The sequence below is a fragment of the Odontomachus brunneus genome, unplaced genomic scaffold (assembly GCF_010583005.1).
Source record: "Odontomachus brunneus isolate Ranch 3 - 2012 unplaced genomic scaffold, Obru_v1 Obru_scaffold_078, whole genome shotgun sequence".
NCBI classification, from domain to species: domain Eukaryota; kingdom Metazoa; phylum Arthropoda; class Insecta; order Hymenoptera; family Formicidae; genus Odontomachus; species Odontomachus brunneus.
This window is the reverse complement of record NW_022639528.1, coordinates 1,585,836-1,600,932: the sequence shown is the minus strand read 5'-3', so window position 1 is coordinate 1,600,932 and position 15,097 is coordinate 1,585,836. Positions and strand designations below refer to the sequence as shown.

The window sequence follows — 15,097 nt, the reverse complement described above, 5'->3', positions numbered from 1 at the left end:
GGATCGTCGATCTTGATTAGTTTCTCATCGGTGCCGCCGCTGCGCGACGATAATAATGATGACGACGACGACGACGACACGACGACGTCGCGCAACCACCGCCAACCACGCAGAATCGTACAGGATCGGAAGACATGATGTCGCCCGACGTACTTATCAGCGCAACGTGCCGTATCATCTGCCAGGATGTAAATAAAGCGCCGCTCAGCTGACCAGCTCGCTCTGAATGAGCAACGTCGTCGTGAGACTCGCAATATGCGTGTAGCCGATTACGTGACGACCACCGGCCCGACGAGCAACCAAAGGTGTGTAACCCGCTGGATCGCCCTCGAGAACACCTACGTTGCGCGTCCGTCGCCCTCACGTCGTCGACGACGTATGCTCGGCTCGGCTCCTGATCTTTGATCTTGTTCGCGCACCTCGCATTGTTTATTGCGAGATTCACACCTCGACGGCGGGCTGACGCGCGTGATAAGACGTGCAATACGTGCGTTCTTCGCACAAGTGCGTGCCTACGACAGTACACGTCAGTGTGACAGTTACGTCGAGTTGTTGTGTAGGACAGGGGGGAGAACGGGGCGCGATAATGTCAGTCGCGCAGCGGCTGCTGCGACAATCGCGTCCGGACGAGCGTTCGGAATTGGTGAGATGAGAATAGCGAGCGAGGCGCGATCGATCTTCGGCAGAAGCTCGCGCGAGTTAAAGGGCTGAGGCGAGTGCTCCTCGATGTTGGGCCGGAGAGGTGAGAGTGTTTTGTTTTCGAACGGCGGCAACGCCACGGCTCAAGCATATCCTGTGTCTCGCACGAGTACTCTTTGTATTTCGCTGTCGATATGTATAGGTGTTTTGTGAGTAATGCGGATTTCTCTCTCATCACTCATTCGTGATGCGTGGACTTCTCCGTATGTAGCGTTAATTTGTGTTACAAACAAATTGGAATCTACGTGTCGATACTTTTGGCTTTTTATGTATAAATTATGCCGATTCTTTTTCATTTCTCAGTGAAACGTTGGGGCTTTTTATATTCCGTATGTACAGCCATTAATTTATGTTATGAACAAATTGGAATCTACGTACTAATATCTCTGATTTTCTGTATGTATACTATTTACGTGGATTTCTTCATCATTTCTCCGCGAAACATTGGCAATTTCGTATACACTCATTAATTTATGTTATAGACAAGTCGGAATCTACATGTCAATAAACATCTAATTTTTATGTAAATTTTTATGTTGCGGATTTCTCCATCATTTCCGCGAAACTTTAGTATTTTATATTCTACACACACACACACATACACACACATATAGCCATTAATTTATACTATAAACAAATCGATATCTGCATGTCAACAAATTTCTGACTTTTTATATATAAATATTATGGATTTCCTTGTCACTTTTCCGCAAAACGTTGGCTTTTGATATTGTGTACATAGTCATTAGTGTATATTACAAATAATCTACATGCCAACAGATCTCTGATCTTTTATATACAAAGCTTTGATAATCACTGAAGATAAATCGATATTCGCTTTGTTTTTGCTGCAATGTATTGTCAATTCGCCGTTGTTGTTATCGTGAAGATAACGGAACGAGATGAATTCGTATGCACGTAAAACAAATGAAATTCAGCGTTCCATCCTGTCGTGTTTTGGACGCTTACAAGAAACTAAAATTCAACCTCGGGTTTTTGCTTGCGATCGTCGAGCGCATTAAGAATCCGTTATCTTCTCGTTTGGACTCCTCCGCTTGTTCCCTCATTTCGAGTTATCAACGCTACTATTTGATAGGCATATACAACGAGACAGCTCCCGATAAGTTGCCGTCGTTGCACGGGAAAGTCTTGACGGCGTATTTTTATTATCGCTATCTCCGCGCGTGTCTCTTCGCGTTTCCCGCGATAATTACGGTGGGCGCACACTTTGGCGCGCGATTTTGCGAAAAACGCGCTGCACTCCTCTCGGTGCACGCTGTCGCGGCATTTACACGACTGACTTTGTTATCTTTGCAGATGAACGTCCCATTGTATGGCGTTCTCGGAGCTGCGGCGACTCTGCTCGCTTACATCCTCGGCATAGGAACGGTCGTGAAGCTCCTTGTCTGTTTGCTTGCGTTAATTTTAGGGTAAGATGAAAAAGAATCGTAGCGACTAGAAAAGAGATAAGATATCCCGAAGGAAGATAAATAGATGTTTTTTAAACGAGCGTCGCGGGTTAATGAGAAATGCGCGGATACAAGGATATTCTTTTGTTGCAGGGCATTGACCTGTATATATAGAATGTACGCTCCGAATCTCGACGATGTAATTAGGTCTGAAAGGGAAGACTTAACTAAGAAGACTGAAAAGTTCCGACAGGTGAGTTTAGAATTTAAAAATGACCTGACGGCCATTTTGCCGATAACGTGATATAATATAAGCATGTGACGCTCCATTTTACGTTTTCAGTATATATTAGATCTATCTAAGGAAAGAATGACATTCACGTTAGACAGAAGAATAACCGGTAGTCGTATCATTGATGAATCCCTGCAAGTACATACTCAATATTCATAAGACAATGATGAATAATCGTCTCTCTCGATTGTTTGAAAAAGTAGCATCTAACGTACGTCCGTTTCTTATTTTAGGAAATCTTGGATTTTCTCATCAGAGATTATGTGGAGCCGTGGTACACCGTTGTTACGGACGATGAAGAATTCATTTATTCTGTGCGAGACACTGCTCAAAAAATCGCCATTAATGTCGCAAATCGGTATGTACAAATATTTTCATACTTTTGTATTGTCATTAAATCTGCCTGAAACAAAACAATGGCATTTACGTTGGAAGGGAGAATAACTGGCAATGGGAGAGAATATTATAGTTTCTTTTCAAATTCTTTTCAATTTCATTATATTTTTAATGGTGCAGAAATAGATTGTCCATCTTGCTAAGGAACATAGTAAATTTTTTACTGGAAATATAGCAAAATTTAATTAATAGTGCATTTCAGTTTTCAAAATATAAATAACACCTATAGAACGAAAGCATAGTTAATTGTGTGTGCTGCAGGATATGAATATATTTTTCACACAGTTACAAAATACTATAATAATGTCTACTACAAAATTTTCTCCGTGTAGTTGTATCATTGATGAATCTTTGCATATTGAAACTCCGTTGAAAACCAATGATTTGAATACGGTTTGAAAGTTACGTTTGGCAGTCGAAATTTACATTTACTTGGCATACTTTTAACATATTTCATGCTAATGCGCCGCACTGTTCCTCAAGCAAGAATAATTGTAAGATATCAGTTCACGTTTCGTAGAGACCAAAAAGTTCTTGAAATGTCAAGTGTCATTCAGTAAAAAATAATTACCTATCCAACGAAATTGCGATTGAAGCATTGTTCAAGTGCGAATTGTCGCTTATCATTGATTAAACATCGATGCACAAAACAGGGTCAAGAGCGTCGATTGGATACCCTACTTGACGACGCGACTCGTCGACGATGCAGCCTCGCACGTGCGGCTGTATCGGCAAGCGAGCGCGAGAATGAAGCAAATACGATCGAACAGGATGCAGAAAGGTAGCGCGAGCTCGAGCACGTCGGGCGGCACGCCGAAGAAGACGCCCACACACCGGCGTAACAAGAGCGAGACCGACGTGTCCTGGTACTCGCAGTCGAAGTTTTACATACCGAACCTGTCGTCGCTTACCGAGCCGATCGAGTCCGGCGACGAGAAGGAGGACGAGTCTCTGGAAAAGATATTTTTCGATCTCGAGGTGCAGATGGAGAGCAACCTGATATGCAGGGACTTGGTATGCACGAACGACACCCAGGAGCTGGAGTTCCTGGGCGAAATATCGGAGATCCTGCTGTACCTAGTACTGCCCAAAGCAGACTTCGATTGTTTAACTGTGAGATTTATCTTAAGGGAATTGTTAGTGAACGTTATAATCAGACCGTTGTTGGATCTGTTCTCCGATCCTGATTACATTAATCAGGCATGTATATGGCTGGTGAGTATGAGAGAAAAAGAGAGAGCGATGCATTTGCAATTTTTCACGGGCAATCTTGTGATTGCCACTGATAAAATCATTGTTCCTCTACGAGTTTCTAAACAAAGATTTCCACTTTTCCATTAATTTATTAACAAACGAATCTATGTAATCTAATTTATCTATCTATATCTATCTATCTTATCGCGTACAACTCTGTCATTTTTTATCAATTTTATATATACAACGCAAATAATTTCACCTAAATCGTGCGTGTAATACTTTAATTTTTTTATTTTAGTGTACTAAGGAGAGTGGCTTACCAAGTGATGTCTTTTTAACAGTGATTAGAATAACGGATAATTTAGACGAATTAATGGCGACGAAGAATATAATTTGTAAAGAGATAGCACACCTGCGCTCGAAAGACTCGGGCGGTGAGGACGATCTGTCAGTGAAGCAGCAATTGAACAGTCTGCTCTACGTGAAGAAGATCCTGGAAACGAGGATCATCGGCATGCAAGAGGGCCTGGAAACAGAGACCGATGGGATCGGTGCCCAGCCGGAATGGAATAGATTGCTTATGCCTGGCCAAAAACTGGTCAATTTGCCGTTGGACGAGCTTTTGAAGAATAACATCGCGCTGAGTTATTTTATCGACTATATGACCTCCATTAACGCAGAAGCGTACCTATTCTTCTACCTGAATATCTACGGATGGCGGGTTTCGGCTGAGCAACAGATATCGGATATGGAATTGCAGAAAATACAGAGCGGCCAATCCGGGAGCGTAGCCGGCACTAGACGTAAAAACGCAGACTTGGACAATCTGAAAGAGGCAGCCACGAAGATCTACCAGCAGTATCTTAGCGACAAGGCGTCGCCAAAGTTGCAGTTGGACGACATGCTGGTGAAGAGTCTGTTGACGAGAACAAGGACCGAATCGGTGAAGGAGACTTGGTTCGATGATTTGCGCAGCTGCTGCTATGAGAAACTGCAAAACGAGGACAGATTCTTGCCTGGGTTCAAGCGCTCGTTGGCTTACGTCAAACTGCTAGCCGAACTAGATCTGCTAAAAGATCCGGTGTCCGAGGACGACACAAAGTCCTTGGACAGTATAAGTCTATCCAGCACGAACAACGAATTGGACACTTTGGACGAGTTGTCGGAGACATACAAGATGTCCGATGACGCAAGACTCACGGTCGCAAAAGAGGGAGCTACGAAGTCGAGTTCTGCCTCAAGTCTAGCAAGCATGGGGGAGATGAATGAAGGTAGAGTGTCCGACGAGATCGATGGGGACGCGTACAGCAATCTGAAAAGCACGAAAATCACGCGCAAGAGCTCCGCCACGGAGATCGATCAGATCGGTGAGAAGAAGGATATTTCGTTTTACGTTGAGACGAATGCAGAACAATTCGTCAAGCTGGACGAGAACGACTACGATCAGAACGCGATCAAGAAACTGCAGCAGGGCCGTTTCGAGATCACCGCGACGATAATAGAGACCGGCATCGTCAGCGATCGCGGGAAAACGTACGGGATCTATGCCGTGGCTGTCACGAAGAATTACGATTCGGGCTATAAGGAGAAGTGGCACATATACAGACGGTACTCCGACTTCTATGACTTGCATCAGAAGATCAAAGAGAAGTATTATGATCTGGCAAAGATACCGTTCCCCGCAAAAAAAGCGTTTCACAATATGGAACGTACGGTATTGGAAAGACGGATGTTGATGCTGAACGCTTGGTTGTGCCAACTGACGAAGCCCGCGATCGTGGACGGCCATATGGGATTGCAAAATTTGTTGCTAGCTTTCTTAGAGCAAGGAGACTACGACAAAGGAGTCACTGGCGGGCAAATCTCTAGAACGGTAAATTTATAGAATTTTGGCTTACTCATCCAGCGACACTATAGATCAAATTCCCACTAGAAATGAACAAATTAAATAAATTCTAATATAAGAAATTAATATCATATAAGAAATAAATTATAATTCACATCAGAAAATATGGTTTTGAAAATATAATATTGTATATATATATATATTTTTTTTTTTTTTTTTTGAGAAAAATTGTCTAGTAAAATGGTGTATGTATGCTTTACAGATAGATACTTTAATGAATCCCTTGAAGACCTCCATGAAAAGCGTCACGCAAGCGGTCAAAACGATGCCGGACAATATGTTGAGCACGGTGGACGGTGTAATGGACAATCTGAGCAAATTCTTCGGCAATCCTAAGAAAACAAGTATTTTTTACGAGAATACCAAAGTCGGCGCCGGTCTTGACACAGAGGTATCATCTCTATGTTTTCAGTGACCGCGTTCTCACATGTCTAGAAAGACAACGGATATTAAAATCACCCGATGCATATAATTTTTAGACAGACGACAATATCCCGTTGCGAATTATGCTGCTATTAATGGATGAGATCTTTGACTTAAAAGTACGAAATCAATGGTTGCGAAGACGAATCATAACACTGTTACGGCAAATCATTCGAACGATGTTTGGAGATATAGTAAATAGAAGAATAGTGGAGTACGTGTCGTTTTTAACTAGCCCGTCGAAGGTCGCGGGTTATTTGCGTTTGTTCAAGTAAGTAGCTGATATTGCCGCGAGCGAAATGTTTGCACAAGTGCGACCGATACTCGTCGAGAAATCCGTCATTAAAATTTCACTTGGTAATGACGAAATTCGTGTTATAATTTTTATTTTAACGCGACAGTATTTGTCTGCCAAAGTTGATCGCTATAAATTTCACCGGTATTTAATCTGACATTAAAATTGTTAACTAATAAAGTCGCATTTGACAGGAATAGCTTCTGGCCAAATGGCGTGAAAGCCGAGAGTAAACCGCCACGAGATACAGAGATGAAGAACAGAACGCGAGTGGCAGCTAAAGTCGCCTTGCTTTCCTGTCTTTCGGACGAGCTGAAACATATCATAGGCAGCGAGACTACGAGGCGCGGGCTGCTGAGGGTGTTTGAGCTCTTTCAACGGCCCGTACTAAACAGAAGACTGTTGTACGTGTTGCTGGAGGGTGTCGTGGAGACCCTATTCCCGCAGAACGATTTAGTGGCAATTTTCAGAAAACTTTATTCGGTGTCGCCGAGAGTGAGGAACAAAAACAAGGGGAAATCCTGATGGAAGAACAGGATGGATTAATGTCCGGATGCAATGGCGCGAGAGCGGCCACGTGATTAGTCGAGACGACTCACGGGAAATTAGAAATCTTGCCGATTTCTGTCGGCGATCTTCGAATAGAGATCACGTCACGCGTTTTCGGATAGTTTAGAAAATTATGATATTAGGAAAATACTTGTGCGCAGAGTGTGTCCAACGTAACAGAAACATATTTAAAATATCTACGTGTTCGACCCGTTGGGCTCTTAATTCGATTTTAATCTTCGCTCTTTTTCTCTTTATCTCTCTAGGACAAAACGTATTTATAAAAGTCAATCGAATATTGTTCCTTTAACGACGTGAGATCAATCACATATCTGGCAGTTATCGCGTCTTTCGTAGAAAGAATTTCTGATTGTTTTCAACACTTTTTTAGAGAAAGTATAGCTCAATTTTTTTGTTCTTTTTTTAACAATATAGCAATTGTGATGCCTGAATACAATCGTAACGTGTACTTAATATATGTGTGAGTTTAATAGACGGCGAACCGACGCGCCCAACTTTTGCAGCGCGGCAGCAGAGATAGAAAGCGTGCAGTGCAAGCTCGTTAGTCGCGTACTTTTTGATACTTCATTAGGTATCTTTTGGGATTTATCGCAATCTGCGAGAGTCGACCGTGTTAAACCGGCAACAGCTTATTCGAGCTCAATGGGTCCTCAATGAGTCCTCAATCTCGCTAAGCTTATTGAGATATTACTGAATGTCGTTCTTTCTCCAAATAGTCCTCTGAGCTGCAGTGAGCGAAGTGGATACATGTCGCCATTGCAACGGACAACCACCGCCTAGCTTTCGACAGGGAACAAAACGAAAGTCGAACGCTTTCATATCTCAATTATTTGTATATATTCAAAGATGCGCACGTCGGAAAAGTTCCGCGCCACAAATTAAAAAATAAAAAGAAAACAATTTGCGCACATAGTATAAAATACATAACAGATAAGATGATATTCTTGTGTTTTTAGGAAAAATAAATTCGATATTTCGTTAATGCATTCAAAAAGTTGGACTCTTAAAAAGAAAAAAGGAACCATAACGAACCATGATTTTCCTGTTTGGATTCATGTTCGTTGAATCTCTCAATATAAATCATTCTCTATGCACGATCATACGAGAATGTCTTTCCTTACTCCCGCAGAATACAAATTGCCCCGTTTCCACGACATAAACGAACTAAAATCACTGATCGCGTGGTGAGAGTGACGCAGGCGGTGCGGAGCTTTTCCAGCGATATGCAGCTACTCGAAGTGATCTAGTGGCCAAAAAGTATATAATATACAGATCTGAATTGCGTAATTGCGAGCCTGCAATTCGGGCTTCTACTCCCGTCGGTATTATAACGTAGAATAATATGAAGTGCGAACTTCTTGTGATTATCTCGTAGGAGAATGCAATAAGGTCCACGGGAAAACATTCCATTTGCATTTTAAGCTACACCAGGTAGTTAGATGATTGTCCTTTTTACAATTATCCTCAAACCACAACACGTGGCACGTAGACGTAAAAAGAAGAAAAGAACACTATGGCATCACGCAATCGTACATACATCACAATCACAACACGATCTACTTAAATTCCGAGCGAGTGAAACGCCGCTTATCTAGACGTATAATTTATCGCAGACGTTATACTTAATTTATATGCTGGTTTACCCTGGAAGTTTATTTTTGTGCCATTTAGGTGCGCGAGTAGTGTCTATATTTATTTTTTAGCAAGATTACTACACTTTAATAGTCCCGATGACACGTTCAATTGAAATTAACAGAAACCGAATCGATTATCTTCATTGAGAGTGCAAAACGCAAATGTATAAAATTGTTGTATATTACTCTCTACCGTACGTCTGTATATAAAGTTATTTCTATCGTGTTAAAACGCCATACTTACCATGTTTACTTATTAAAGGAACTATTTATAATCGGTTGGAAGTTCTTATTTTCCTCCCCAAACATGTCCTCATGTGTCGACCGTATTCATGTACCGACATTTATTTTTATAAACACGTGCGACACATTTGATTTGCGCAATACTGCCAAGTAATAGCCCTGACAGTCCTTCCAATATGATTCTTTTTGCCTTCATTGGACTATTATTTGCGCTCATTATGCGTTATACAGAATCATACAAAAGAATAACATGCTAATTAAGAGGAAAAGATACGTCGAAGCAAAAATTTGATTAGAGATTAAAGTTAATATCAATGACCGCTTAAACTGTAATATTATAAATTAATATATTACAGTACGCTGCAAAAAAATTATATCTCTAAATTGCTTGGAATAAAATTTCACTCGAAAAGTGACAGTTCAGTTAACTCGAGATCGTTAAGTGAATATTTTCATTCGAAATTGAAAAGTGAATCTGATATATTTCCATCAGAGGAATATATTCACTCTAATCGGTTGAGACATTCGTTCATGTGGAGTCAAAATCTAATCTTCATTCTTTGTTTCGTTGTGGCACTATTTTTATTAATGTTGTACGTGAAAATATTACCATGTTTCATTACAAAAAATTTACAGAGATATTTAAATTGATCTCCTATGTTCTTTCATTAAAAGAAAAATTAATTAAAAGAGTGACCGTTGTTGGATCAAACACTCAAACTCCTCCGACTCGAGCCAAAGGAATTGTCAGGCTAGTCCAAGTGGTCTAATTACCGGTGATGTAAGTACGAGTGTTAGAACACAAGTGAACTATGAGTGGAAGCTAAGTGAATGTTTCTGGTTGCAAGCTTAGTTAATTCTAGTCGGCGACTGCCGGTTAAAACAGAGCATGATTGTCTGTCGGGCGCGTGGGCCCTCGTCGCTTTGTTGCCGGCTAAGAAGAGAAAGCAAAGAACACGCGACAATGGAAGAGAGGGTGTTCGAAAACAAAAGAAGTTTATTACCGGGCTTGGGTCGCCGCCCCGAAACCGTAGGTTTCCCCCAGAAGGGGATGCTCGACAGAGAGGTCTGATGGGAGGGGGCCAACCGTGGTTCCGTCACGAGCTCACCCCCCGTCGTACTTTGTACCGCTTCTCTCTTAACTAGAACTTCATGAGCCGACATGGTCTTTATACGTAACACGTTGCGCGCGTAGAAGACGAAAAATCGACGATTTTTACTAATTTCTCTGCTTGATAAATTCGCTTCTTGAACCAGAGACGTGGTTGTAATTGCCTCCGAAAGAGGAACTGGAAACTGGGAAGAACAGAGGAGAAAATCGAGAAACGAATGTGTACATTGGTGAAGGTAACTCGAGAGTGAATTCACAGCATCTTTTCCGTAGTTCTTTCGACTTTTCACGAAATATCTGTGACCTGTCCGAACCACGACACTAACCTAGGACACAAAATCAAAATACGTGTACCTGATAGACATGCTCCTTCTCGAGAACGTTAATCAGCTTATCCCGACTTTCACTAACAAACTGGATGGACAATTAAAACTTTGGCCATCACGCTTGGCGTTTTGCAGGGGGACCAGTGGCGCACACAAGGGAGTGACCGTGTCCGTTTTATCTTTCCATTCTATCTCACGAATTATAAAATAATTATTAATAAATACATTTGTCATAAAATTAAATCGAATTAATATTATATGTTAATATTAATATTAATATTATATTTCTATAACAATACAAGATAATCATTAAGTTGTAACATGAAAGAAAGGGAGTTGTACATAATCACCTTAAACTATATCTTAAACGATATAACTACTTTTGATAGCATTTACATGAAAGTTTTCTGTGCACGTCCCTGATAGGGACATTTTGTCGGGGCTCAAAATAGCGTCGAAGGGGGATGAAGGAGCAAAGATCATTTGAAGGGCGCGCGGGGGGAGCGTCGAGGGCTTCGCGCGTCGTAACGAGGAAGGGGTACCCGGAGAAGAGGACGAGAGCACAGAGAGAAAGAGAGAAGAGGTGGAAGGGAAAAGAACGGGGGACGGACGATGAGGGTAGGGGGACAGAAGGAAAGCGAGAACAGGAGCCATTGTGCGAAAAGAATCAGGTACCGCTCGCGTATGCGTTTTCAGAAGGGGGTTCTCGCCCGTGGCGTGTTACGGGCCCCGGGCTGTCAGAAAGAAAGGGGGTGGGGGGCGAAAGAGAAAAGAAAGGAGAGGGGAGATAGACCATACGTGAGCGATGTGACTACCGTCGAACAACCGGCCCTCGCTTACTCTAACGAAAGAAAATCGATATGCATGATTCACGCACGCGAGAGCGTGCCGCAGGGGGTTGGAGGGGGACGAGCGGGGTGCTTTTGCCGGGGGAACAGAGGGTTGGAGAGAGAGAGAGAGACAGAGAGAGAACGAGAGAAGGGCAGAAGAAAGTCGAGTGACGGAGAGAGAGAACAAGGGAGAGGAGGAGTCTCTCTTTCTCTCTCTCTCTTTCTTTGGCAGCGCACTTCTCTCTTCCCTCGACCGCCTCGTTCTCGAAGCGCATGGGGGACGAGTCTTCGGGTGTACGACGTGGAGTAGTATAGCATACGCACGAATACGCGTGCACATTTACACGCAGCCCGACACACGCGTAATTCTATACACAGGCGCGCGCGCGCGCGCCTCCGCGTCTGTGACGGGAGGGGTATACCCCGCGATGCTACCCCCTCGGTCACTCGATCAGTCGTGTCCGAGGTACCCGCGCTGTCATAAACGGTCGCGTACACGTCCCGGCGTGTTTTCTTGGCCGGCGGCTACGCGCGACTTCCGGTTAACCGAGTTTTCACTACCCCGCGAGAACGTGTGTTTAACGCTGCGTGTTTTTGTGTATGTGTGTGTGTATGTATGCGTGTCTGAATGTGTGTAAATCGTGTAATTTTGGTGAGCTTATTATTATTCGGTGCCGCGCGAATATAAGGAAGAGTCTCGCTTCTCCGCGTGAATCACCGCGTTCTTCCGCTGTCGCGCGCAAAGGGATCGTTTTCGTGCTTCTCGGGAGCCACCGTGATTGGATCTCACTGAAATTACACCGGTTTTGATCCCCGCTTCTCATCACAAGTCTGTCTCTCGTCCTATACGCGTCGATGCTCGCATGGAATTCCAGAAGTGTGTTTTCGCACGAAACCGGGGAATTGCGCGTCGCCGAAATTCGTACGGACAAATACGATCAGCGTTCGTGAACGGAACGCAGAAGTATGTGTGAGAAATGTCCAACGATATTTAAGATACGTCTGTAAGACATTTGCAATTGGCGTGTCTTGTAAAAATATTATAAAGTGAAATTTAACGTCCATGTCGATCGACGCCGATAACCGGTTTCCGATCTCTCTTGGGAGAAGTATTAGATATTTTCGAAAACTGAAATTCTCGAAATCTGACATTTTGCGCGCGACAATTTAGCGCATTCCTGGCCAGTTGGATCCTAGCGATCAGGGCGAATCTGTAACTGCGACGAAATAATTCGCAAAACGAGAAGCCAACGACGCACCGCTGTAAACGCGGCTGCGCGCTTTTCCACCACGAGGTATAGTAACGGCGCAAGAATGAATGGGAGTGCGGAGAGGGTGAATCGAATCACCCCGCGAGTGTCGTTTGCGTTGTAAAACACGCGCCGACTCAATGAAAATAATATCAATGAAAATGATCAGTCACGGCGGGAGTTTGGAGTTCTGCGACATTCGACGTATCTGTTCGAGGCATTACCTTCTAATTGACTTACATTAGCTTTGCATTAAAAACGCTTATACATCTTAAATATAAATTCCTCAAAAGCTTACGTATTTTTTACTCAGAAATTGTACGACTTCTGTAAAGCAAGCTACATGAGCACATTTGAGTTTATTTTTATATCGAAATTAGGGCCAGGCTGTGATCGCTTATTGAAATCATCGAGTAATGAAGATAACAATAGTGTAACAAATATTGACAGCGTCTGATAGCGCATCAATGATACAATGACTCACGACTTAAAATTCGCACACTACTCTAGTTCGCAGCGAGGGTTGGTAGGGGCGAGAATTTACGCGCGTTAGATCCCTGATCGTGGAAGGATCCGTAGGACTTGCGCAATCGTTTTATACGCTCGCTCGAAGCCTGGTGGCCCGCGAGTTACAGCGTTGTAATAGGATTACGAGAGGGATGCGAGCAGATCGATTACGCGTAAACAACGTACGATAGCGGTCAACTTTTCCGTTGGATTGACAGTATGACTCAGAAAGCCGGATGTACGGACCAGGGAAAAATTCATGTGCAACGCGGAGAATTTGCATGACGCATTCGATGCGCCAAAATTCACGCCGTCCATGATGCTTCCGCTTCTCTATCGGTATAATCTAGGGATACGTTTACTCTTAAATAAAATTTTCCTGTGAGTAGAAGCTAACGGAAAACACAGCTGCCTCTAATCCTTTATCTAATCTTATGCTGCAATTCTAAACAGAATCGTAAGTCTCGTAACTTATTCTTATAAAATACGTAAGAACTTATGAGTAGATTTACAATTCTATGCAATTATATGTTATACAATTAAAATTATCGTAAATATCTACGATTTCATGTAATTTACGATATTTACAAATGATTGTACGATATGATATTGCATACAATTGTTAATCTACTCATAAATTCTTACGAATTTTACGAGGACAAGTTACGAGACTTACGATTGTATTTAAAATTGCAGTATTAATCTCCCGCGTACAATGTTAAGTTTATAAAGTCCAAATAAATATTCAATCCTTCATCAACTTCCGTAAAGATTCGGGAAAATTTCAAAATATATATAACACAAATCTGTTTGCACACTTGGATTTTATTCCGCCACTATTTTATAACTATTTTATGTCTCTGAGAGAAAATATACCCAAAAAGATCGATTTTTAACAAAATTATACATTGAGAGAAAAAACATTTAAGAAATAGTAAATATTTACTCTGTAGATATATATTTGCTAAGATTTAAATTCTTTTATATCTTTAAATTTCTTTAGATAGCATAAATAATTATTTTCATTAATTCATGAACTTTTTCTAGAATTTTTTTAAATTTTCAAGAAAATGTATATTTCCTTATTTGAAAAATATTTTATATTAGTATAAGTATATATGTAATTTATATATATATATATATATAGTCCGCCGAATATAAATATTACTTAGATATCTTTTTCTCTCAGTGTAGTTCAAAGTTGCCCAGATCTGGCAGACCCAGATCGTAATGTATGTTCCAAAAAATACGATTGCACACGTCTGTTAAGTGCAATTTAACAAACTCTTTGTTTAAAGTTCATTTACACCGATACATAAACTTGAAATATTAGAAGATGTTTAGATGGAAGATCGTATTGCTCTTTTCGGGCCGTAAATGGCCGATAGATAAAAGCGCGATGACGAATGGAGGATAAGACGCAATAAATAAAAGGAACGAAGGGACGACAATATCGATCCCCACGCGACCAAAAGATCAAGGATTATAGTCCGTTTGTCGAAAAGTCACGGAATAGCAATCGGTCTAATTCGTGCGATAGGGGATGTTTATGAGCGGGGTGATTCGACGCGGCCTAAGGGGACCGCTCGATGTTCGCAGGAGGTGGCTCCGGGGATTTCGATGCTAGGCGTGCAGCGTCGCGGCGCGAGTTAGCGGGACGCGCAACGTGTGTGTTAAAGTAAAAGTACCAAAGCTTGAATACTAATAAAACTGGCACCTAACATTGTTTTATTTGGCTTTTAAATTTACGGATATTTAAACTTTTTTAAAAGTCCTTCTACCATTCTACGAATGACCACATAGATTTTTTAGTTATTAATTAAAGAAGATTGGCATATAATCGTACGTGATCGTCTTCGAACCTTCTTTAATTAATAAATCTACGTGTTTATTTGCAAAATAAATTATAAGACTTTTTTATTTAGTTTAACCTGATCTATATAAGCATACGACAATGGGCGTCGTCATCAACTAATTTATCATGTAGCGCGTGATCACTCATCAATCTT

The 15,097-nt window shown here is 41.8% G+C and overlaps 1 protein-coding gene across 2 annotated transcripts; it reads left to right on the top strand.

Annotated features, from left to right (window-relative positions):
* Nucleotides 1-113: 113 nt before the first annotated feature.
* On the top strand, nt 114-9,096 carry LOC116847441 (sorting nexin-13-like). Of its 2 annotated transcripts, none has more exons than XM_032822444.1 (10): nt 114-305; nt 2,017-2,129; nt 2,262-2,361; nt 2,452-2,538; nt 2,634-2,758; nt 3,450-4,011; nt 4,292-5,866; nt 6,102-6,290; nt 6,379-6,593; nt 6,812-9,096. In XM_032822444.1, the coding sequence occupies exons 2-10, from the start codon at nt 2,017-2,019 to the stop codon at nt 7,140-7,142; spliced, it is 3,297 nt and encodes a 1,098-aa protein (XP_032678335.1). In that variant the 5' UTR covers nt 114-305; the 3' UTR covers nt 7,143-9,096. The 2 variants fall into 2 exon arrangements, with proteins under 2 accessions (XP_032678335.1, XP_032678336.1); XM_032822445.1 differs by lacking the exon at nt 114-305 and adding an exon at nt 580-742.
* Nucleotides 9,097-15,097: the final 6,001 nt, after the last annotated feature.

Coding starts and splice junctions, on each gene's coding strand:
- LOC116847441 (XM_032822444.1), top strand. CDS start 2,017: ATGAACGTCCCATTGTATGGCGTTCTCGGAGCTGCGGCGACTCTGCTC. Junction 2,759..3,449: donor GCCATTAATGTCGCAAATCG/GTATGTACAAAT, acceptor TGCACAAAACAG/GGTCAAGAGCGTCGATTGGA. Junction 5,867..6,101: donor GCGGGCAAATCTCTAGAACG/GTAAATTTATAG, acceptor TATGCTTTACAG/ATAGATACTTTAATGAATCC.